Raw genomic sequence first — 24,826 nt, forward strand, 5'->3', positions numbered from 1 at the left:
CTATCACTTGATAGACCATGTTAAAAACATTGATTTATCGGTGATAAACTATTAAGAGTTGATCGATGATAAGAGTCTATTAGAGATAAAAGTCTATCACTAATAGACTTTACTAAATTTAGAATTTTTCTAAATGTTGCTATATATACTTAATTATTATCCTTAAAATTGATACTTATTATAATTCTCATGAATATATACATTTGAGAAAGAAAATTTCATTTGAAAAATTACTTACTTTAGTGGAAGAGTTTTGCATTTGGTCCTAAGATGCGAAAATAGACCTTTTCAGCTCTAATGGTGCGTTTGGGGGAAGGGTTGATTTAGGGAAGGGTTAGTGTTAAGATAAAACTAGTGTTAAGTTAAACCTAGTTTTATCATAACCCTTGTTTGGGGGAAGGGTTTAAAAAGGTAGTTTTATGATAATATGTGTTTGGGGAAGGGTTAGGTGGGAAGAGTTAATGGGGATTTTATGATAAAATGTGTTTGAGGGAAGGGTTAGGTGGGGAGGATTAATGGGGATTTTATGATAAGATGTGTTTGAGGGAAGGGTTGGGTAGTTTTATGGGAATTTTATGATAAAATGTGTTTGGGGGAAGGGTTATGTGGGTAGGTTTATGTGGATTTTGTGATAAACTTTATTTGGGGAAATTGTTAAATGGGTTGGGTTAATTAATTTTTTATGTGGTATAATATTTTTAAATTAAATTGTAAATATCATAAAAAAATTATTGCATATTTTTTTACGAAACCCTCGAATCCGTCTTATTCTCCTATTTTATTTGTTGTATGTGTAATGTTATTAAATTAATACATACAGTTGCCCAAATTAAAATAAATTTGTGAACATATTGTGATAAATTTATTACAATTAATGTTTTAGAAAGATAAAAAAAATTATTCAATATTTCTAATCGGCGATAGCGAAGTCATCCAATTTTAAACCTATATAAATAGCCGTTATAACGCTTTTGGAAAATTGTGACTATTTTCATTCATTTAAAATAAACATTACCAATGAGGAAAAGAAGTTCTTGACAATAGAAAATGCATAAATAGTCAACATCATACAGAAAAAAACGTAAGGAAATAATAAGCAACCCAGGTCAGTAGAAACATAAACTATCTCTCTATGTCCCGTAGGAGGACTCTACAGAATCCCTCTCTCTCATCCTCAGGCATGAGTACGAAACCCCGAAGGTCGTCCATACGAGACAAAAGATGCCTTTGCAATAACGCCCTATCCAAACTCGTAAGTTCTGGCATCTCACGCAATATGCAGAAAAATTCCGTGCGCACGTGGTTGTCATTTGCAAGGTTGCGTGCTGGCCACTCCGCAATCTGCCTGAGTTGCTCGTTTGTTTGGTCGAGCGTCAGATGTATCGCTTCAAGCTCGAAGTCTCGCTGACTTCCCCTCTTCCTCTTCGATCCACTTGATCCGGTCCTACCCTCTGAAGCTCGAGAAGGTCGGGATGCACGTACATCGTCCTGCGAGAGGTCAACTCCCTGGCTGTACACGGGCGTGAAGTCCTCGTTTCCATCCCCCTTATCAAATCTGTCATATCCACCACCAGGCTCATTAGACCCCACGTCCGCGAATGTCTCAATGAACCGACCAGTCGCCCTATCGCGACCGAATACATATGTAAGTTCGTCGTAATACGGGAATGGTTTGTTCAGGAGTCCCTTCGCTGCAGGATGCGACTGCGGGCAAAAAAAAATCACGTATGAGTACTGATTCAAAAATTGTTAAGTAAATGTACATTGTGAACGTTGTGTGACATTTAAATTATATTCCATACCCTAACCCAATTATCAAATAATTCCTTCTCCGCAATGATACATTTCTCTTCATCGTTCCACCCAAAGCCACTGCACGCTGGGCCCCGCATTTCGCAATGGCCTGAAACGTTCGCTTCAGTGTCTTGATCCTACAATCAATTACAGTTGTTGCTCGTACCTGACATCCAGGTAGTTTCTCCGCCATCATGCGTACCAACTGCGCAAGGTATCCTGGGCGGAACGTACCATTATCTGATTTCCATCCCCCATTGACACTAGCTCCATTAAACATTCCACAAGAGTCCCCTCCTCCTCCTTCGTCCAAACATGTCTCGGGGCACGATTTGAGGTTGACATACTGAGAATGAGAAATTAGAAAAAATAAATGGAGTACGTAAGTAATTTCACCATTAAACTCCAATGTAAAATAGGCATGATACAAATTCATGGCATGCGTACAATTCATATGCAACAGCCCATATTACTTTTTACAGTACATGTTAGACATGATAGAATTGCGACCAAGTCATCGAAAACTTGTTATGTAAAATTGTCTTAGCTAAGCGTTACGCAACTGCCATTCGGTGAACATCGATTCGGCTAGGTCGTCGTGCCACTGAGACCACTCGTTTGTTGTCTCAATGTACTGAATGTCTTCTGAAGCGGTGGTCGTCGCATACGTGGAGTCCCCCTCGTCCTCGTCGTCAACATCGTCGCAATATCTCATTTCTCTGTTGATCAAATTGTGAAGCAAGGCACATGCTAGAATGGTGCGACACTGGACTTGCAGGGGATAGTATAACTTTTCACAAAGAATGGCCCAACGACCCTTGAGAACACCGAACGCGCGCTCAATAACATTTCTTGTCGAGGAGTGCTTCATGTTGAAGTACTCCTTTGCATTTGTTGGCGCATTTGCAGCACCACGCCACTCTTGCAAATGGTACCACTGGCCTCTGTACGGGGCGAGAAACCCCTCCGCGTTTGGATATCCCGCATCGCACATATAATAATATCCTGTTATTAAATGGTTTGTTTATGACCTTTAAATAGGTAAGTAGGAAGCGACGGTGTTTTATTATAAAGAAAATATACCCTTTGGCACTTGTAGTCCATTTTCTCGTGAAATCGCATCACGTAGGATCCGCGAGTCTGCTGCGGATCCTTCCCAACCGGCGAGGACATAAACAAAATCCCCTTTCGTGTCACAGACCCCAGAACGTTTGTGGCAATTTCCCCCTTACGCGTTCTGAATGTAGGCCGATCTCCTGCGGGGATGTTGACCTTTATGTACGTCCCGTCTAACGCGCCAAGGCAGTTCTGCAGGTTCAAATAAACACGTTCAATTAAGTTCGATGTACGTAAAGGTGAAATATAGTGAACTTCTATGATGCCCACCTCGAAACACTTCCAACGTTGATCATTGCAGTTACTTGTTACCGGAACAGGTCTCTTTATCAACTCCTCGTACAGTCGAAGAACAGCAAACAATACGATGTTGAAATGTCGAGATACTGTCTTACCGAACCGTACAAATTCCCGTTGGATGACGCGGTTCTTCACGTCATGAGCGAGGACGTGCAAGAACATTGCTACCATTTCCTCAACATCGATAATTTCAGTTGAAGAAAGACCAGCCACATTTCTAAGTAAATGGCATAGAATTACGAATGTTCGCCTATCCATCCGCGTGCTTTGCCGACACACAAGATCTGACTCGTGTATCATGCGAAAGTAAGCAAGCTCCCTAATTCTATGGCGTGTATCGGGCGGTGTATGTGGTAGACGCTTATTGTTGTTCATTAATAGCTCCAACGTTAGTAAAATCTGACGTTGGGCCAACGTGAATGCAGTTAGGACTCCAATAAGTGTTTGTTCATCCATTACAATGTATGTAAAGTTCCCTAAAAAACATGTACTAATTAAATTAGTACAATATCGATATATTGTGAAAAGATCTGTAAAGTTAGTAATATCCGTATTTAGCAAAACCATAAACAGAGAACAAAAAAAATAGATTATGAGTGACCAGAAAATTGAAAATGATACATAAAATTAAAGATGTTGCAAATGGAAGTTTATCCTATTTTCCTAACATTTTTCAACTCAATTCGTTTTAACTAATTTTCCTTTGTGTTTTTTGTTTTCTTAAAACACCCCTAATTTTTAAGACTCTTTTTTAAAAAAAAAAACGAACAATAGTTTTAAAAATATAAATAAAATTGGTTGAAAATAAAAACAAATTTTAAACAAAACATAGAAAAGGTTAAAAGAAAAGAAAAATATAAGAAAAAATTAAAAAAAATCCTATAAAGACAAGAAAAAGTTCCCAAAATTGAACGATAGTACTTATTGAACATATTTCAATTTTTTAAGAAGTTTATGAAGTTTGAAGAAGTTTCTTTTTTTAAAAAAACCGAACAATAGTACTTATTGAAGAAGGTTGAAGAAGTTTATGAAGAAGTTTGAATAAGTTTGAAGAAGTTTCTTTTTTTAAAAAACCAAACAATACTACTTATTGAAAAAGTTTGAATATGTTTATGAACAAGTTTGAAGAAGTACTTATTGAAGAAGTTTGAAGAACTTTATTAAAGACATATTGAAGAAGTTTATGAAATGTATATTCCCTTAATATAATTTAATTAGTATCAAAAGTTGTGATTATATTCAAAAAACATTATTACTAAAAAGTTGTTCATATTTCAATTTATGATGATATTAGAAAACCACTATTAGGAAAGGGTTGTTCATATGGAGTTTTTGATATGCATTACTCAAATTTTTACCGAATTATGATATTGAAATCCCCTTTATTATCATATTTTACCGAATTAATTGCATATTTTGTTATACCAAATTGTTGTTACTATATAGGAAAAAAAATAGTTAAAAAAGATAAAATTCATAGGATACAATATGTAACAAAATTAAACTGAATGTTGTATATACATATTATAAACTCAAACAAAATGTTAATTAGAAAATTATACAAAACCAGAAGAAAAAAAAATACAGTATAGAAAGCCTACAAACGGCCATTACAAGAATACCTCTCGAAATATTTTCCAACTCGTTCGTCTCAACGTCCTACATAAGAAAGATTATTATTATTTGTACATAAGACACAATATAGAAGGTATGAAAAAAAATATTACATATACATACCTTTTATGACGACAAATGTTACTCGAAATCAACATTGAATGGGGCAACCGAAAAGAGAAGTTTATTTTGAAATTAATAGCCTCATAGTTTTCATTCCATTCAAAATGATGAATGGAATTCCATCATATTTACAAATAAAAAAGTAAAGGACAGAAAGATATAGGAAAAAGATCACAAAAACAGAACATAGAAGAAGGATAGCAACCTAAAAGAAACGAGGACATATATGCTAACACTAATGAACAGAAAGCAAACAGAGAAAAAGAAGTAATGTATAAAAAAACCATAAGAGACATAAGAGAGTCAAAGCAGGACATACCAATACAAAGAAGCAAAAAAAAAAATTACATAACAATACAGAAGACAAAATGGAGAATGATAGAAGTATGTAAAGAAGAAAATTACATACCCAATATAAAGGAGCAGAAGACAGAACAAGAGAGGAAAAACAATAGCCAAGATGTGTGGTGAGAGATAAGAGCAAAGGTGAATATATAGGGGTGGATGAGATAAATAAATTTGAATGATCAGACCCAAAAAAAGAACCAGGGAATCTCTGCAAATGACAGTGTAAAAGCAATGGAAAGTAAGAAATTTGGTCAAAGCCTAACATTGGCAGTAACCTATTTACTACACAAAGTACATTGTCATATAGATTGAAGGGACAACACTTTGGAAATGGTAGGTTTGGGTGGTTAATATTTGACCACATAACATGAACACAATAAGAAAATAAACAACAAAGTAAACCATCACAGAGGCAGAACAAATAAGGAATGAAGAACCGAAATACATGAAAAATTTAAGGGAACAAAGTAAACCATCACAGAGGCAGAACAAAGAAGGAATGAAGAATCAAAATACATGAAAAATTGAAAGGAATAAAGTAAACCATCACAGAGGCAGAACAAAGAAGGATGAAGAACCGAAATACATGAAAAATTGAAGGGAACAAAGTAAACCATCACAGAGGCAAAACAAAGAAGGATGAAGAACCGAAATACATGAAAAATTAAAAGGAACAAAGTAAACCATCACAGAGACAGATCAAAGTACATTGTCAAATATGAGTGTAATTCAACCAAAATGAAATATAAAACAAAATTGAAGGGAATTATCAAACAAAATTGAAGGGAATTATCAAACAAAATTATACAGAATGAAGTAAAAAAAGCAAATTCAAGTTAGCAAAAAAGGAAAATCGAATCAGCATCGACAACACTCATCATCGACTATTGAAAATGAATGAAGAAAATACAACAACAATAATGTTACCTCCTACCATGCTCCACCCACACAGATTGGCCACACAACGGTGTATGTGTAGCATCCATCCGAAATCAGTACAGGGAAACAAATCGGCAAGGGCAACACCAATGGGCAAATCGGCAAGTGGAGCGGCAAGGGCAACACCAAGCGGCAAATCTGTGTTAGAAAACAAAGGAAAATCGAATGAGCAATGTCAGTACTCATCATCGGCTATTCAAATTGAATAAAGAAAATACAACAACAACAACAGTTACCTCCCTACCATGCTCCACCCACACAGATTGGCCAGGCAACGGTGTATGTGTAGCATCCATCCCAAATCAGGACAGGGAAACGAATCGGCAAGGGCAACACCAAGCGGCATATCGACAAGTGGAGCGGCAAGGGGTCTCCTTCAATTCGGACCAAACATGGATTACCATGGAGAAGTCCGATCGAAGATGTAAGTGGGGATTCCAGAGGCAAGGAATAGTCCCCGCCGGTCAACGAAACCCCAAAACCGTAAAATCGAAACGTTTTGGAGACAAGACCTTTCGGCCAAGCCTTCAACAAAGCGTTCGATCTTCGGACAGTGAAACACAGAGACGGTGATGAAAGATGTCGAAAGGGGGTTTTCCGGAAAAGAAGAAGAACGAAGGTGAAGCAAGAACAACGAACAACAAATCGGTCATGGAAGGGAAAAGATGAATGGACATGCAAGATGGATTGAAGAGATTCGTGAAGACGGATTGAAGAGGGGCGTGAACACGGGTTGAAGAACACGGGTTGAGGGAGAGAAATCGACAGAGCACGAAACGACAGAATGGAGGGAGTAGAGATGGTGAAATCAGGTTAATGGAAACCCTAAAACTAGGGTTTCCATAACCCGAGTCCCAAACACGGGTTAGGGTTACTTAACCCTAACCCCACTATCCTAAAACGCCCCCCAAACGCCCCCTAAGAGTTTTTGTAAATAGATTTTGAAAACCTCTTTCACTTTTAGAACTATTAAGTAAAACACACGAGGCCACATAAGCAATAAATATGTCTAATCATCCTTCTATTTTCATTTAACGGTTCTATTAGTGGTGGGAGGGATCTTTTAAATCCATTCTTAAAAATTGGGACTAAAGAAAAAGACAATTTTCTCCCATTCATTTTATCCAATTGAACGTAAGAAAATTTCCCAAAAGTAAGGAAGAAAGAAAAGAAACAACAGCAGAAAGAGTGTGGAATATGACCACAAAAACCCAACCCAATTAGATATACCATTCTCGGCTTCCATTTTCCAATTTTCCATTTTATGAGAGCTTCTCTTTATCAGATATGGCCGTTTCAACCTCTTGCCTGAGTTGGGTTCCCACCACTGCATCCAATTGGAAGGTTAGTCTATTTATTTTTATTTTCCGATCTTGCAGGACCCAATTCTTCCTTCTCATTCTACTTTAATTCCAGCTGAAGTTGCTTCCTTTCAATGAGCCTACAACAGCTACTTCTTCATTTTCTTCCTCTAGTACCATCAATTGCTCAATTGAGAGAACTTCTCGTGATGAAGGTAAGATTTGCAATCTTGAGTTCAGTGCTTTGAATCCAGGAGCTGTGTTAGAGATTTGTAGTTTCAGAATGACTGCCATGCTGATTTTAAAAGAATGTGGTTTTCCATTTGGTTTTGTTACTTGTAGGATGGAAATGTTTATTTGGTACTTATTTGGATTGCTTATCTTGGAATTCGCGAGTAAATTTAGAGTTCTGTCTGTAGTTATATGAACTTTGTAGCTTGCATACAAGATGTTTGTAGAAATTTGTAAACCGAAATTGCTTAGAAGAAATGGGTTCAAAATCATTATGGTAACCTTCTTGGGATTGAAGTGTTACGAGTTTACTTGGCCACCAAATGTAGTACTGACTTAGGTAGTTTTTTGGCTTTTATAGTGGGATTGTTCACCTCTTGTGGATTTTGATTCAGTTCTACTTGGAGCTTTTCTTTTCCTCCCTTGTAGTTGCTTCTTGAGCCTGGATATCCTTAATGATCCGTGGTAATATGATGATAATTAACATTTAGGCATTTACAATAGAAGGCCGCTTTTGTTGGGAGTTGGAGCTCTAGCTACAAGTTTACTGGGTGCGAGTCCCCTCTTTGCTCAAGGTATAAATTTTCAACTTTCTCTAATGATCTAATGTTGGATTCTAAACTAATATTGTGATTGTTATGTGTAGAAGTCCCAAAGAATTATCGAGCATTTGTAGACTATACAGATGGGTATTCCTATTATTACCCCTCTGATTGGAGGGTGAGAAAATTTCAATTTGCAGAAACATGAGATGCATGTAGTAACGCAAAAAATATACTAAAACAACAGTTTCCAAACGTTCCTTGTCTAGGAATTTGATTTTCGAGCCCATGATTCGGCATTCAAGGATCGATACCTGCAACTACAGAATGTTAGAGTGAAGTTCATACCAACAGAGAAAAAGGACATCCATGAAGAAGGGCCATTAGATGAGGTAAAAGAACCTTCCATCTACATCACATTTCAAAATCTGATAAAAGAAGTATGAACAGTTTAACATGACTGATGCAGGTTGTCAACTTTTTGGTAAAACATCGATATGCTGCACCAAATCAAAAGGTTACCATATATGACATGAAGGAGGTTTGCACTTTTCTGTCTCTGAGATCAATTGGTCCATGTAATATTATCTTGAAATTTGTTTCTGTGACATCTTTTTTTATCTTTTATTCTCTTGTTTTAGCGAACGATTGATGGGAAAAATTATTACACCTTTGAGTATAAACTTAGTTCTAGAGCATTCTCCCGCACCGCCTTTGCAACCATAGCCATTGCAAACGGTAAGCTCATATTTTATTAGAATTTTAGACCGTTCCATTTTTTTTTTTTTTTATTTATTTATCAGCTGTAAATCCCATGTTTTTTTAACTATAGGATAGTTTACCCAAAACAAGTTATAAAGAATATCAAATTGAGCTATTCAGTTTAGAAAGAGAGAGAACTGGAAATTTTTCAAACAACAGAATTGAAGTTAACCAAACTCATTTTATCAATTTGTATTATGCAATTCCGTACTAACTCATATCTAACCTATACTTTTAGTTTTTGGAGTGAATATAATTCGATTTATGTTAAGTTCCCAAGTTCTAGCTAATGATTAAAACTATTGATAAAGAGACGAAGAGCAAACACAATTTTTATGTGGAAACCGGGAGAAAAACCATGGCACAAATCTCTCTTTTATTATTTTCTCATAATAACAAATGATACTAGGAAGAAATAAAAAAAGGAAAAAATATTAGGTCAATTCTTCTCCTAGGCTAAGTCCACTAATCTAACACTCCCTTTAAGTTAGGATGTACATATCAATGAGACCCAACTTGCTAACACAAAAGTCAAAGTTCTGTCTTAAAAGTCCCTTAGCGAGGACATCATCAACTAGTTGGCTTGAAGGAATGTACGGAATGCATATGCTACCACTGTGCAGCCTTTCTTTGATGAAGTGTCGATCAATCTCAACATGTTTAGTTCATGTTGAATTAGATTGTTGCGATGCTAATGGTTGCCTTGTTATCACAAAATAATTTCATATCATACAAAGCTTTATGGAACCAAATTTTCACTCATAGTCCTGTACTTGGTCGCAACACTGCTTCTGGCCATGACCCCTTGCTTCTTACCCTTCCAAATTACAAGATTGCCTCATAAAAGGTACAATAACCGAAGGTAGATTTCCGGTCAACAATTGGCCCTGCCCAATCTGAATCAGTATAAACCCTCAATAGTTTTCATGTTCATCTTTCTGAACAGTAGTCCTTTACCAGGAGTCGTTTTTAAGTGTCTCAGGATTCTGTTTATAGCATCCATGTATTCCTCGTTGGGAGCCTACATGAACACTCACAGTACTCACAACAAAGAAAATATCTGGTTAAGTATGGGCAAGTAAATCAACTTACTCACAAGGCATTAATATTGTTCTTTATTAACTAGAACTTTATCATCTAAATTTTCCAGTTTAAAATTGAATTCAATGGGAGTATCAAGAGGACGATACCCTAGCATACTTGTCTTCATCAGCAAATCAAGGGTATACTTCCTCTAAGATATGGAGATACCTTCTTTAGATCTGGCTACCTCCATTACAAGGAAATATTCATATTTACCAAGTCTTTGATTTCAAACTCATGAATCCTCTTTGAGGCAAATTTCAAAACAAACTTCCATCAGGAAGGGAATTGGTCTTTGGCCTAGTATACGCCCTTGAACTACATCAAACTTAGAATTAAGACCAACAAGAAAGTCATAATTCCTGTTAATCTCTTCAATTCTAGAATATTGCAAACCATCATTGGGACTGCTCCAGACTACTTCTCTGCATAGGTCCATAGGTCCATTCCCGGCCATAAAAGAGAAAGCTTATTAAAAAAGGATGTGACATCCCTGGTTCATTCATGAATCTACTTGCTTAGCGCGTATAAGCAAGAAGCATTCTAACGTTTGGAGTATATTGTCTGGGTTGTGTCCCAAAAATATTTAGCAGTTGCAACGCACAGTAAGGGTTTGTCAATATGTGGTTTCGTACTATTGCTCAATGTGGATCGAAGAAGAGAGTCATCTGCCTTTCAGTACCGTTCTTGTTTTTCCTGTCAGAAAACCAAATTTATGTCAGCGGACCATTTTCAGTGACTGAAACCATGAGAAATAGTTATTGTTAGTCAATTTTTCCCTGAAAAATATCTTATAGACTGTGCCATTGTATTAGTCACATAAGAAAAGGATAAATTGGGGAATGAGGTTATCGAATTCTCATAATACATCAGTATGAAGGCCATGACTAAGAGTGTTGAATGTCACCCCTAAGGTAGCCTCAATTGCTGTAATCTATTATCAAAGCACTTCTAGTTGTTGGTAAGCTATACCCGAAGAAGAAGCGAAAGCTTGAACGTTAGGGTTGGAATGTGCCAAAGACTCGTCGACCTCAAATGTTGGGTGAAATTTGAGGATTCCTAACATCGGGATGATAACTAAGGTCAATAGGTGGTAGGGCATACAGAATTGATTGTAGAAGCGGTGGTGGTCGGTCGAAATTAAGTGGCAGTTCATGGATCGGTACGTGGGGGACACTATAGTCCGCAAATGAAGACAAGGGTGGCACAGGTAGATCAGCTGGCGGTGCCTATATAGGATGGCCTATGTGTGTAACTCCGGCGAAGACTGGTGCGACACAAAAAGTTGCGGAATTAAGTCTAAAGGCGATGGAACCATTCATCCGTGTAGCGATAATACGAGGATCGACGACAGTGCTAATATCGACAATTGTCTCCTTTGTTTGGTTTGGTTTCTATCACGAGTTGTACTATCCAAGGTTTGATCATTATCTCGCTCTGATACCATATTGAAAAAGAGACAAAGAGCTAACACAATTTTTACATGGAGACCCTAGTTCAAGGAGAAAAGTCACGATGCAAATCTCTTCTTTATTATTTTCTCTAATAACAAATGATACAAGGGAAAATGAATAGACTACATTGACAAATAAAAAAAGGAAAAAATATTAGGTCAAATCTTCCCTTGGGTCAAGCCCACTAAATCTAACAAAAACCCACATTTGTATATTCAAAGTTCAGATGTTTGGGCTTTGTACTTGCCTCGAGTGGATAAGCCATTTGAGTCTCCCATCATATAGTTAGAGTTTCCTATTATTATAACCCATCCTTGGCTACAATAGAACTTTTTTTAAAAAAAAAAGCTCTTCATTGTTTACCGTATTTAGTATTTTTCATAATCATCGTCTCTTGATTTGTAATGCAGACTAAAATCATTTGCACTCAAAACACATATATAATAACCGACTTAATATCCCAAACAGCCCTAAATGTTTTTTCAGTACACTTCAGCACACCATAAGATATAAGACTTTGAATCATCGACCTCAACAGAAAGAGTACATATCATTATCGTTGGTCTATGTTGGCCAATGGCCGGTAACTTAGCAAGCGCTATAAGCAGCTATTTGTATAATAAGCAGGTAGGTACTACACATTGGTAGTTGGGGCAAACGACAGAAGGTGGAGAAGGTATCGCGATATGCTTAAAGTGGTTGCTGATTCTTTCAGGGTGTTGGATATCTGAGCTGTTTATGAAGGGTGTAAATCTCACCCAGTTTCTCTATTTAAAATTTTCCCTCTTCATTTAATATCTATTGGAAATTATTGTATATAGTTTGGTAATATATCAATGTCCTTGTAAGATAATATAAACATTTGTTATAAAGAGCTACAAAAGTACCCAAGTTCTATTCGACTTCCCATAGGTGTAATATATTATGTTTATTAGACAAAAACAATAGAATTTCAGCATAAAAGATTGTAGTTTATTTCAAAATTGTATAAATTAGTAAAGGAGTAATTGTTGGGAAAAAAGAAAATAGAACAGTACATCAATAAAATTTATTCATCGAAAAAAACTATATGTAGAATATATAATTTGCACAATCAAATATTTAATTATAAAAATTGAATCCTTCAACTTATACAAGTATCACTCAAACTTATAATAAAAACTAGACCCTCAAATGAAAAAAATTGAACCTCAGTTACAATTTTTATTTTCTATCATTTGTATAAGTTGAGGGCTCAATCTCTACAATGAAAAGGTTTTGCAATCGGCCGAAGGAAAGGAAATGGACTTGTGGGGATAAACACAACCAAAAATGAACACAACTATTGATTAATTGTAACAACATATTTACAAAAGTTACAAACGTATTCTTCTTCTTTTAGCTTCCCAAGATGCTTACATTGATTCGTCTCATACAAAGAGAGGGAGTCTTTTGAAGTGAAAAATAAAATTTAGAAAATGAAAAACCACACCTAGAATTTTGAACCCACCCTCTAATTCTAATCATCAATAAACAAATCAATATACCATGAAGACAAACCGCAATCAAATTGTTGCTTGCCTCCTAAAGAATATGGATTTGGCCCTCAAAGGGAAGGCCTCTTTTGGTCAAACTTGAAAAACCCCTCCTACTTCTGTACCCCTACCATCTCCGCAAACAAACACTACTGCTCCTGCCACAACATCCTCTCTCTTGTTACGTGTGTAAACTCTTTTTTCCAACTTCTGCCCCGACCCGAAACCCCTTGCTATGATTGAGCTACAAAATTCTCTCCGAGGAGTTCTCTTTTATCACAAACTCAAATCAAGCCAGAGGGAGCTATAACTAATGAAGGCAGACCAAAACTTGACGTGTTTAGAATAATAATCAGATTCCAAAGCTTAAACAAGTCGATGCTGTCGCAAACCCTTACCGAAATGCGGCTGCATCAAACGGACGTATAGACCATTCTTGGCCACCAAGGAATCATGAGTACCTTCCTCTACTATTCGCCCTCCATTTAGTACCACAATATTGTCTACGTGCCTCATCATTGCAGCTCTATGGGCAATCAAGATAGTCGTTTTATTTCCCATGATCAAAGTGTCGAGAGCTTCTTGCACGACTCGACTCGACTCAGATTCGATTGAGGAACTTGCCTCGTCCAACAAGAGGATGGGCGCGTTCTTCAATACCACCCGAGCAATTGCAATTCTCTGTTTTTGCCCTGGGGTTAGATCCACACCCCTCATTCCTACATGTGTGTCATAACCATGAGGCAGGCTACTAATGAAATGGTGAGCATTTGCTATTCTAGCGGCCTCTTTCATTTCAGCTTCACTAGCATTGTGCCTTGCATATATGATGTTTTCCCTTATGGTTGTTGAAAATATTATAGGTTCCTGCTGAACAAGACCTAAATGATTCCTCAACCATCTCAAGTTATACGTTTTCAGATCTCGACCGTCCAACATAACCTGCCCGGCAACGGGGTCATAGAATCTCTCAATCAACGATATTATCGTGCTTTTTCCTGACCCAGAAACGCCCACCACAGCCACCGTCTGCCCACCATTGACTTTTAGACTGAAATTACTCAGCACCAAAACTTCCGGACGAGTAGGATAACAAAAATCTACATTTTTTAGCTCAATGCTTCCATAGACATTGGGCGGCTTCAATGCAGAGTTATCGTCTGGATCAATTTTCGGTACACGATCAATGATTTCAAATACTGAAATGAGTGATTTGCGGCGTTTAAGTATATACGGAGCCAACCCAAAAGGCTCCACCAAAGCAAACGTAGCAAAAGAGAATACCATGTAGACTTTAAGAGCAGAAGACAGAACCATTATCCCCTTTTCAACGGAATATGCAGTGTACCAAAGAAGAAGGGCATTACAGGCAAAAAGCAGAAATTGTGAAAAGCCGAACGCAAAACCTATGGCCATCCCATGAAGGAAGCTCTGCTTAAAAATTTTCTTCAGTTGCAATCTGTAGAGTTCCACAACCTTGTTTCCAGCACAGAATGCTACTACGGTGTATATGTTTCTAACTGCATCTTCAAGAACCAAAGATGCTTTCCGGTGCATCTCCTGTATGCCTCTTGAAAATCCAGCAAGCCATAACTTCTGCAATATTCCACGACAGATTATGGGCCAGAGAGAGAGATGGAGGTATATTATATGGAAAATGTAAATGTTTTGTTCAATTATTGTATGTCTCGACACTATTAAGAGACAAGAGAGAACCGCCAAATAGAAAGAATTCTTGTAAGAAGCTAATACATAGGGAAACCCTCTGTTTATGAGGAAAGCTTTCTCAATTTACCTTGATGGCCACACATCTAAAAGAAAAGCTAACTTGCCTAACTAAAGACCATGCCAAAACAATACCCATGGATGGAGAAGCCGACCAGAGAGGGAGAAAGAACATAAAAAATTAATATTATTTTTATTTTTCAAAAAAATAAAAAAGAAAGCTAGTAATTGTCACCACAGCTTTTTGCTAGTATTTAATAGAAAAAGTGATTCCATGACTTTGCTACCAAAATCAAACCTCGAAGTCATTTGGTAACTTATTTAGTTTTTGAAAATTAAGTCTATTTCCTCTAAATCTATTGTGATGGTTTTCATCTTCCTCAAGTAAAAGAATTCTTAGCTAAATTTCAAAAAACAAAATCAAGTAGTTAAAAACTACTTTTCTTTACTTTTCAAAACATTGCTCGGTTTTTAGAAACATTATTAGAAAGTAGATATCAAATAAAGAAATTTAGAGGTAAAATTAGTATTTATAGGCTTAATTTTCAAAAAGTAAAAAATAAAAACCTTTTTTATTTCTTAGCACGGATGTATGGCAGATAGAGTGTGTGTGCATTCACTTAAGAGTCTGGCTAGCACGGACCTTTGGAAAATAATTAGGGAAACGAAAAAACTTAACTACAAAGTAGAGCATACACACCTGTGCAACGGCAGAAACAGTTAACACTGGCAACGTCGCCAATGCCACAAGTGCCAATCGCCACTGTAGCAACAACCCAATGAGAAGTGCTACAATCACAGCAGCACTATCTTGGATAAATATGGAAAGTCGGTTACTAAAAGTAGCTCGCACAAATGTAGCATCATTTGCCAAACGCATGGATAGAGTGTCTGCACTGTTCTCCTCTTCGTCAAACCATCCAACTTCATTTCGTAGCATTGCTGTTATTTTGGGGGACAGGAATATGAAAAAGACATAAATCAACGTTAATGAAATAGTGGAACACAAACAATTATATTTGAAGTATGAAAAATTATACATACACTACAGAACAAAACACTGACCTGAAAACATCATTCTCCTAACTCGCTCAGTCATTTTCTCCCCCATTATTCCAAAGTAAAAATGTTGGAGAAAATTGGCAATCACTGTGACAAAACCCATGCAAGCAATGATCAAGCACCATTTGTCTACTTCATGCCGTATGCTATGGCCTTCCTCCCTCTTGTAATATGCTGTAATTATCAGAGCAATTACATATGCAAGAAGAGGATTGAAAGATCCAAAGATGGCAGCACCAAGACTTCCTAAGACGGCATAAAGCCACTCTGCAAAACTAAGCTCAGCAAGCCTCCAAAAGGATGGTGACTTTTTATGCTTTGTATCCTTTTCTTCCTTTGTCTTCATCCGAAAGTCATCAGATTGACTGTGTATTCTACTAAAAGTCTGTGAATGGGAACGCTCACTTTTCGGATCAGATGTCAAGAGAGGTGAAACAGGTGACTCGGGGTCTGAGCCATTTGAAGTTTGACGATGTGCAGCTTGAACATCAATCTTGGGTAACTCCGGGAGTCTCATTTCAAAACTATCCTGCCGCCTAATTGATGGTTCCTTGTCCACCGAAGGGTCCAACATCTGGCCATTTTCCAACATTTTTTCAGGAGGGGGGCTTGGAGCTTTAGGCGATTCATGAGAATTGTTATAAACACCATCTGTCGGACGAAAAACACCAGAAACTCTTTGTAGAGAGGGTGACTTCATCATTTTAGGGGATGATGGTTCTTGAACACTGTGACTAGCAGAAGAATCCTTCTCAATTTGGAAAGTAGAAGAATCCTTGTAATTTCTTACTGGCATCCTGAATAGGGTCATAATATATAAGAATTCAGAGGAAGTAATCAAAAAATTTCAAATATCAAGAGACATACAATGCAATACGACTTCCAATTTTCTTTTTCCCAATAAGAAAACAACCAGCAATCAAAGATGGAAAGTGGAAGTACATAAAGGGAAGATAAGAAATCCAACCATAGCCAAAGAGTTCAAAAAATTGACCACTAATTGGAATTTTAAGGAGGCAGAATTACATTTACAATTAACAATTATTTTGATTCATCTCCATGTAAGCTCGGTTTCCATCAAAATTACCAAAAAACAAACAATTAACATTCTTGTTCATGTAAATGGACATTTGGGAGAGGAGAACCCTGCTACAATTTCTTTTTCAATCCATATAAGGTGAGGGAGAGGATTTAAACCCAGGATGGATTGCCTTGATGTGGGGAATCCTCCCAGTTGAACCATCAAAGGAATAAAAAATTGCTGCAGTTCACCAGAAGAAAAAACCTCCGACAGCAGAAACTAACATGCTGGATTTCAAAAGAATATACACCACATAGAAAATTTACAACGCAGGACTCTTAATTATACCTTCGGGGAAGCTTTGCCGCTTCTTCACATTTAAGAAGTTCTGTGTAAAGGCCATCAAGGCTTAACAATTCATCGTGCGTGCCCATTTCAACAAGTTGACCCTCCTCCATCACAGCAATGTAGTCCGCATTCCGTATCAGACTAAGCCGTCGAGCTATAATTATTGTTGAGCGTCCCAGCATAAGAAGATCAAGAGCAGCTTGCACTGTTTTTTCAGCCTCAAAATCAAGACCACCAGTTACCTCATCAAGCAGCAGAATAGATGGATTTAAAAGCACTGCCCTGGCAATTGAGAGTTTTATTTTCTGTTCCTCCATCAGCTCAATTCCAGCCCTACCTACCTGATAATTGGAAGTTTAAAAAAATAAAAAAACAAAAGGGGGATGTTGGTACTCGTTGAACAATAAATAAGATAACTCAACCATAATTTTCACGACCTTTGATTTACCTGTGTGTCATATCCTTTCTCGAGAGAGCTAATAAACGTATGTGCATGAGCTATTTTAGCAGCTTCTTCAATTTGATCAAGAGTAGCATTCCGCCCATATGCAATATTATCTCGTATACTCAAACTTAGCAAGGCAGGTTCTTGTGTCACTAATCCTATCTGACTTCGTAGCCACTCTAATTTTAGGTTCTTTATATTTTCTCCATCCAAAAGAACTTCTCCTGAAGCAAAAGAAATAGGCAGACAGTTTGAGGTGCTAAGAAACATCTAGAGTAGAATATTTGTTAAAGCCCAGAGTAGAGGATTATGAGGAATCAAGAGAAGCAAGAACACAAAATTTGTACCTAGTGTGGGATCATAAAACCGCTCCATGAGTGGGATTATACTGCTTTTCCCAGATCCATTTCTCCCCACAAGTGCCACAGCTTTTTTTGCAGGCACCGTTAGGTAAAATCCACTCAAGATGGGAATTTCAGGGCGGGATAGGTAGCTAAAATATACATTGCGAAATTCAATATTTCCTTGAATGGAAGATGGGGTGACTCCATCCAGATTACTTGAAGATGATGACCGACTTATCATCTCAAAAAGTCTATAAGCAGCTATCCGTCCTTGGTCAAATGAATAGAAGTTTGTAGCAGCTTGGTTTAACCCACTACAGAAAAATAATATATATAAGGAGGGAGAGACAAGAATTTAAATTTTGAAGTAAAACTTGAAAAATACACTTACAGGCCACTTAAAATTACAGCAAATAGTGCTGTTATAATCTCTCCTCCGTGAGCTTTCTGGTGTGTGACCAAGAACCTTCCAACCCAAAGTTGCAAAGCACAGGAACATATTGCCAGCCCATACGTGAATCCAAGCCCGAGACCTTGCACAAGGCTTATCAATATACCATATCTAAGAGTTGCTTGTAACGATGTTGCATAAGAATACTTGGCTAATGTTTCATTAGTGAACGCATACAGTGTCCTGACATAAGAGACTGCCTGCATAAGAAGTTCAATATAGATTTCAAAACAATGGAAATCACATATTTTCCATTCCTACTAAACAATATTTACATGAAGAAAAAGTTGACCCTATCACAGAAAATAATTTTTATCTCACACACTGTACTCCCTCCAACGAATGCTCTCAGAAAAAGATTATTTGCTTTATCGCAGTCCTCAAGGATGAATATTTCTCACATGATGCGGTAAAGGAGAATCTAGAGTTCCTTGTCATCCAGTATCCACTTCCTAGATGGAGTTTGGCATAAAATTATTGAACTTGATCTCTTCCAATTTTATAGCATGTCTTTGGCTCTAATAAGTGTGTGGCCTTTGTTTATAGAAAAATCTTGGTTTTGGCTGTTAATCTGATACTCTAATATGCCTGTCTTATATGTGACTTGGAGAGAAGAATAAGAGGTTATGGGGGAATGCAACGATATTTTTGCATCGCCTGATTGAAAAGCCTTTTTATCTATGCCACTTAAAAGATATGGATGATCATCATAATTCCCTGATTTCACTGTTTGCATATCTTCACATCCTAATAATATATTTCTGCCCACACTCCTAACATTGGTCATTCTCGCTCATAAACCCAATTCTCCCCCTAACTCCTCTCTTCCCCTCATCCCTGGCTCTCCTTTCCATCAATTTATCTATGCCTCCACCCCCCCCCCCCCCTCACAAACCTTTTTTTCCTCCTTTTGTCCGTCCATATATCACCCTGCTTCTCCCTCCCTCTCAATCCCTCCCTCCCTCCCTCCCACCTTTACAAAATGCCAAAACCATTCATCTGGACCAAATGACCCTCCCCATCCTTTGATACATGCTATAGACTGAACACCCCAATCAATAAATTTCAGTGGCATTCTATGCACATTATAAAAGATAGAGTTATGGCTATGACTTTGTAGTGCTATGGATCCACTAAACTAACAAAAGACTGATGGAATGATAGGTATTGTAGCAATATTAGACGTGCAAAATACCAAAAGTCGCATGATGTCGTAGGGGATAGCAATGTTTCAAAGATGCGACCCTAGACCTTTTCTCATAGAGAGGTGAGGCATTCCAAGGCCTCAAGGCTTACGCCTCAAACGATTTTGAAACCATTGGGGAGTAGAAACTATGGTCCACTGAGAGAAAGAAGTAAAAGAAAAATAATGCACCTGCTCTGCAATGCTAGCAGCTTCAGCATATGCATCTTGAATATTTTCAGCAAGCCTATGAAGAAATATATTTGATATTCCTCCAGCAGCAACTATGAACGGACCAGTCGCCAACGTTATGAGAGCAATCTGCCAACAGTTGATGAATCCAATGACGAGGCCACTAAAAAATGTAGCCATGTTGTGTATATAGTTTCCAACCTGAAAAGAGTGCAAAAATAACAAGTATGGTCAAGGAAAATCCCAATGAATATATAGAAGATGAACAAAATAACAGAGATTGAATTTTATTCTCAATCCCCAATGGAGTCCAAAACATACTTTTTCACTAAGAGCAGACTGAATTAGCAGCACATCACTCAATACTTGGCTCACAATGTCCCCATTGTTGCCATATGTATCGAAGAAACTCATATCCTGATTAAGTAAAACTTGAACGTATCTGGATCTAATGACAGCAGTCTGCCTTTCACCAGTCAGAATCCAGCATGAAACCTCTATCACACAGACAAGTTAGTTGATTGCCAATAAAAACCAACTTAAATATGAACATGGAATTTAGATAAACTAGCATCAAATAATATTAGATCTTACCAATCCAACCGGCAATGAAAACACCAATAGCAATATAAACAACGCTTAAAGCAAGCTGCAAAAGAAATGAAGTCGAAACAAAAAATTTAGAACTTCTCACTAATTCTGATACGGGCATTTCCTAAGCATACAGAATATAATTGAGAGAATTGATGTGTTAAGAATGAAACTTCAGACTGGAAAAATTCAAATTAAAACAATGCATAAATCATCTATAGAATTAGACTCGACTAAAACCTCCAGTCTCAAAACAAACATCAAAGGGAATTAAATTAACTTAACAAAAGTGGAATATGAAAACAACCAAAAGGCAGGTTTCTAACACAAGCTACAAACCCCATGTCTTTTCAAAGTCAAGCATCTAAGTTACAAGTTAATTAATTTATACATCAGGAATTAAGCTTTCTGGTAATATTCTATTTGCTCGTGAATATTCAGACGAGACCACCAAACTAGTCATATGAGTGACGAGAAAAGGAAATGGCATATCCAGAAAAAAGGAAATTATTATTTTTACTAAAGGGAATAAAGCTTCCGAATGAAAGATTCTCCTTAGTCAGATTACCAAAGAAACCAAACAGGAAGAAAAAGAGAATCACTCCAGAACCTATATTCTAAGCTCACCCACCTTGACCAATAAAATTAGCTCAGTAAAAGTCCAGTTCCACCATTTCAAACTTCAATTATAGTAATTCCCTAAGAAACAAGCACAGAAATCACCAGAAGCACAGGAGAAAATCCCCAGAAGGAGGGGTGGTTACCCAGAATCAGTCACTAACCTCCCTAAATCTCTGATACTGCTCACCGTGAGGAATCCTCAGCACATGGACAATCTTAGCAAAGTAATGGAGATAAACAACCAAAGCAGTACCGTGTGCAGCAGCAGCAATGGATCCAACAACCATTAAAGTCCAATCAAGCCGGTCAGCACACGCAAAGAGCCGCGAAAACGGCACAGCAGCAGGAGGCGGCTCAATCTCCTCAGGCTCCTCGATCTCTTCTGGCTCCTCAAGCCGCTCACCAGTAGGGTCGTTACCGGGGTCAAGATAGGGAGACGGAGATTCGGGCGGCTCGGATACCTCAGAGACAGGAGTCAAGGGTTGTATATGAGGTGGAGACCACCCAAACAACCCCCGAGAGATCATCATCTTGAAGAAGAAGAAGAAGAAGAAGAAGAAGAAGAAGAAACCCTAATCCCCTAGCTTCCTCACCTGTCCGTCAATCAAAAAAGAAAAAAACAAAGAGAAGAAGTTGAAAAACCCTAATTCCCCCTAAATTTAGCGACAGATCTGCTAAATTTAGAGGAAATTTCAAGAAACGAAAGAAATATACGAAGAATTGATACTGTTTCTAGGGTTTCAAAATCTCCGTATGAAGTTCTTCATCTTGTTGTTGTTGTTGTTGTTCTTGTTGTTGTTGGAGAAGGAGAAGGAGAAGGAGAAGGAGAAGGAGAAAGAGAAAGAGAGAAAGAAAAGAATGAAGGTTGGTTAGAAGGTGAGAGAGTGAGTCAAAAATGGCGGAGACACCAGGCAAATTTTTGACTCACCCCAAAGTATCATTCACCCTCTCCAAAAAAAAAAAAAAAAAATATATATATATATATATATATATATATATATATATCATAATTAAAACTTATTTATTCATTATTTATTATTTTGAGAAAAAGAAGAAAAATATTAATATTTATTATTATTATGTTTTTGTTTTTGTTTTTGTTTTTGTTGTTATTATTATTTGTTATTATTATTATTTCGGTTTTGCCTTTATTTATGTATTTATATTTTTAACGGTCAAATTGCAGGCCAGAAGCGTTCTTCGACATTTGGAAAATGGGTGATGGCATTAACCAAATAACTATACTCTATAACAACTTAACCATCCCCTTTCCTTCCCTTCCCTTTCTTTTCTTTGTTTTTGTTTTACTATATGGTTTTAATCACGTTTTGTTATAAAAATAAATTTTATTGGCTCAACAAAAAAATTCATCCTCATCGTTTAGGCTAGTATTAAAAAAAAAATGTTTAAAATTGATTTCATTTTAGAGTTTCTTCCTTTCTAGCCTATGTTTATCTATTGGCATTCAAAATTTGTGTAATCGTTCCAAAATTTCATTCATAGATTAATTGTAATGGATCGCAATCGTAAATTTATTTGAATTGTGCTTGATTGTGTTTACTTAAAACTATGAAATTCCCGTTATAATGGTAACAGTGTCAAATTCTTTAGGAGTGTGACAATAATGGTAATCATAATCCAAACATAACCACGTTAGCAACGGTAAGATAACAATTTTTTAAAATAAACGAATCACCCTCTACCTGTCAATCATATTGCATCTTTTGTTTACAAATTTGAATGTGGATTCAATGTGTAGATGAAAGCACACGAGTAAGCAACATCAAACGTAATCACATGGGATCCACCTTTTAAATTATCATTGATTCATTTTCATTGTACATAGGCAAATATGACCTTAGTTTACCAATACCTAGATGTTTAGTTTTATTCTTTATGCTTTCAATAAAATATAAATTTAATCTCTCGAATTTGATTTTTATCGAAATTGATTCAATAATAAATAATATTTGTTTAGTAAAGAAAAAATACTTTATGAACATATTTTCAAAATTTACAATAAAAGATGGTCATAGGGAAAAAAAACAACTAATAATAGAAACTATATTTAAGATTCCTTAAATATAAAAGGAACTAAAATTTGATATTTAAAAGTACAATAATTCAAATTTGACACATTTAAAAGTATAGATACCCAAAATGATATTTTAGCAAAAATAATAATAATTAGTTAGACCATTTTGGAGTGAAAAATTTAAACATTTAACCTCTTGATTGATTGATGGTTCATATTTTACATATTGGGATTTAGTTGCAATTGAGTGCAAGGTGGTTAAATTTCCCTAAACATTGTTGAAATAAAATATATAGTGTTTTTTCCTCTAAGAGTTGATTGCTCAAAATCAAATTAATGTTTAGTTTCCTACCTCAAACACAGATTTCATGCCATCCAAATTGATTTTGAATTATTAGAATAAACTTTTTTTATTGATTTTACAAATGACAAAAGTAAGTCTAGCTGTTCTAAGACAACTCACACGTACTATAAATCATGTAAACTTAATCAATTGAATTGTTTTGCTAATATAAACATACCTAAATAGGTAAAAAAAATATCATAATTGATTGATCACCTAATAAAATGGTTGAACTAAGAAAATAATTATTTGAGTTTTATTTTCATTGGAAAATGTGTTTTCAACATGACTAATTAAATAACGAAGTATAAACTTTTATAGATTCTCTCCACGATGTAATAAAGGTAATTTGTATAGAGACTTTTTTTTTTCTTTCGTCAACTATCGTAGTAATTTTGTTGTCATGCATTAGCTTCTCATTTTCGTAGTTCCAAATATTTAAAATTTTGACTACAAGGTCATCGTTAGGAGCGAACTATGTTATACTTTATAATTCTTTTAGCCATTAGATTTAGTTGTTTTCATGGCGTCGTTATTAAAAAACTAATGTCAAAATGAAAAAAAAATTAAAATAAGTTAAATTGACAAAATTATAACTGCAACAACACTATTTATAATATTTAATTGTATTTAAGTTGTTAATTAGGAACGCTTTGAATTAATGCAAAAACATTTTTCGCTTAAAAACCACTTTTCAACACATCTAAAGAAAGTGATTCCAAAAGTCAATATCAAATTTAATTATATCAACAATTATTTTCAGAAAGGCTCATATTAACAACTATACAATTTATTCATAGATTATTCCTTTTTAACAACTCTTATTCATATCTTAAATATTTATCAACAGATATATTAATATTTCTACCATATTTTCACATTTTTGTTATAAATTCAAGATAGAAGAAAAATCACCAAATATGCAACAAAATATAAAATAAACAATAAACACGGTACTTTATTTTAATATATATATATAAAATTTGAATGTAAAGTAAATTTAAAAATTCCAAATTTTTATGGACGGTTTGAGTTTAGTAAAAAAAAAAAAAAAGTTCAAGGTATTGCAAAAGGATATTTATTTATGAACTAAAAAGGATGGGGAAAGGGAATTGTTTGTGTATATATATGTTTTTTTGTTTTTGAAGAACTAATTGTTTGTATATAAATAATGTATATCACAGTCAAATTGTGCATATGAAATCTAAAGAAGTTGTATGGAGAAGACATGTGGTAGGGGTGAGTGAAAGCAGCGGTGAGATTAGCAAAGAAAATATAATTGAAATTCTTATGTGTATATATATAAATGAAATGACAGAGCATTTGATCTGTGATTTGGTGTTT

General features: G+C 36.0%; 2 protein-coding genes across 3 annotated transcripts; one reads left to right on the plus strand and one right to left on the minus strand.

Moving 5' to 3' along the window:
• Positions 1-7,334: 7,334 nt before the first annotated feature.
• Positions 7,335-12,509, plus strand: LOC103501649 (photosynthetic NDH subunit of lumenal location 1, chloroplastic). 2 transcript variants are annotated; one of them, XM_008465276.3, is made up of 8 exons: positions 7,335-7,578; positions 7,651-7,750; positions 8,258-8,341; positions 8,416-8,486; positions 8,578-8,700; positions 8,778-8,849; positions 8,950-9,046; positions 12,235-12,509. In XM_008465276.3, exons 1-8 carry the CDS (start codon positions 7,522-7,524, stop codon positions 12,336-12,338), a joined length of 708 nt encoding a protein of 235 aa, XP_008463498.1. In that variant the 5' UTR covers positions 7,335-7,521; the 3' UTR covers positions 12,339-12,509. The 2 variants fall into 2 exon arrangements, with proteins under 2 accessions (XP_008463498.1, XP_008463496.1); XM_008465274.3 differs by having other exon boundaries at positions 7,347-7,578; positions 8,413-8,486.
• A 394-nt stretch (positions 12,510-12,903) lies between these two features.
• LOC103501650 (ABC transporter B family member 20) lies at positions 12,904-22,057 on the minus strand. The gene is made up of 11 exons (XM_008465277.3): positions 21,266-22,057; positions 20,487-20,541; positions 20,214-20,389; positions 19,893-20,093; positions 18,458-18,717; positions 18,070-18,380; positions 17,726-17,946; positions 17,278-17,618; positions 15,912-16,705; positions 15,547-15,788; positions 12,904-14,717 (listed from the first exon to the last, which is right to left on the minus strand). Exons 1-11 carry the CDS (start codon positions 21,632-21,634, stop codon positions 13,488-13,490), a joined length of 4,200 nt encoding a protein of 1,399 aa, XP_008463499.1. The 5' UTR covers positions 21,635-22,057; the 3' UTR covers positions 12,904-13,487.
• Positions 22,058-24,826: the final 2,769 nt, after the last annotated feature.

The sequence above is a fragment of the Cucumis melo genome, chromosome 9, assembly GCF_025177605.1.
Source record: "Cucumis melo cultivar AY chromosome 9, USDA_Cmelo_AY_1.0, whole genome shotgun sequence".
Classification (NCBI taxonomy): domain Eukaryota; kingdom Viridiplantae; phylum Streptophyta; class Magnoliopsida; order Cucurbitales; family Cucurbitaceae; genus Cucumis; species Cucumis melo.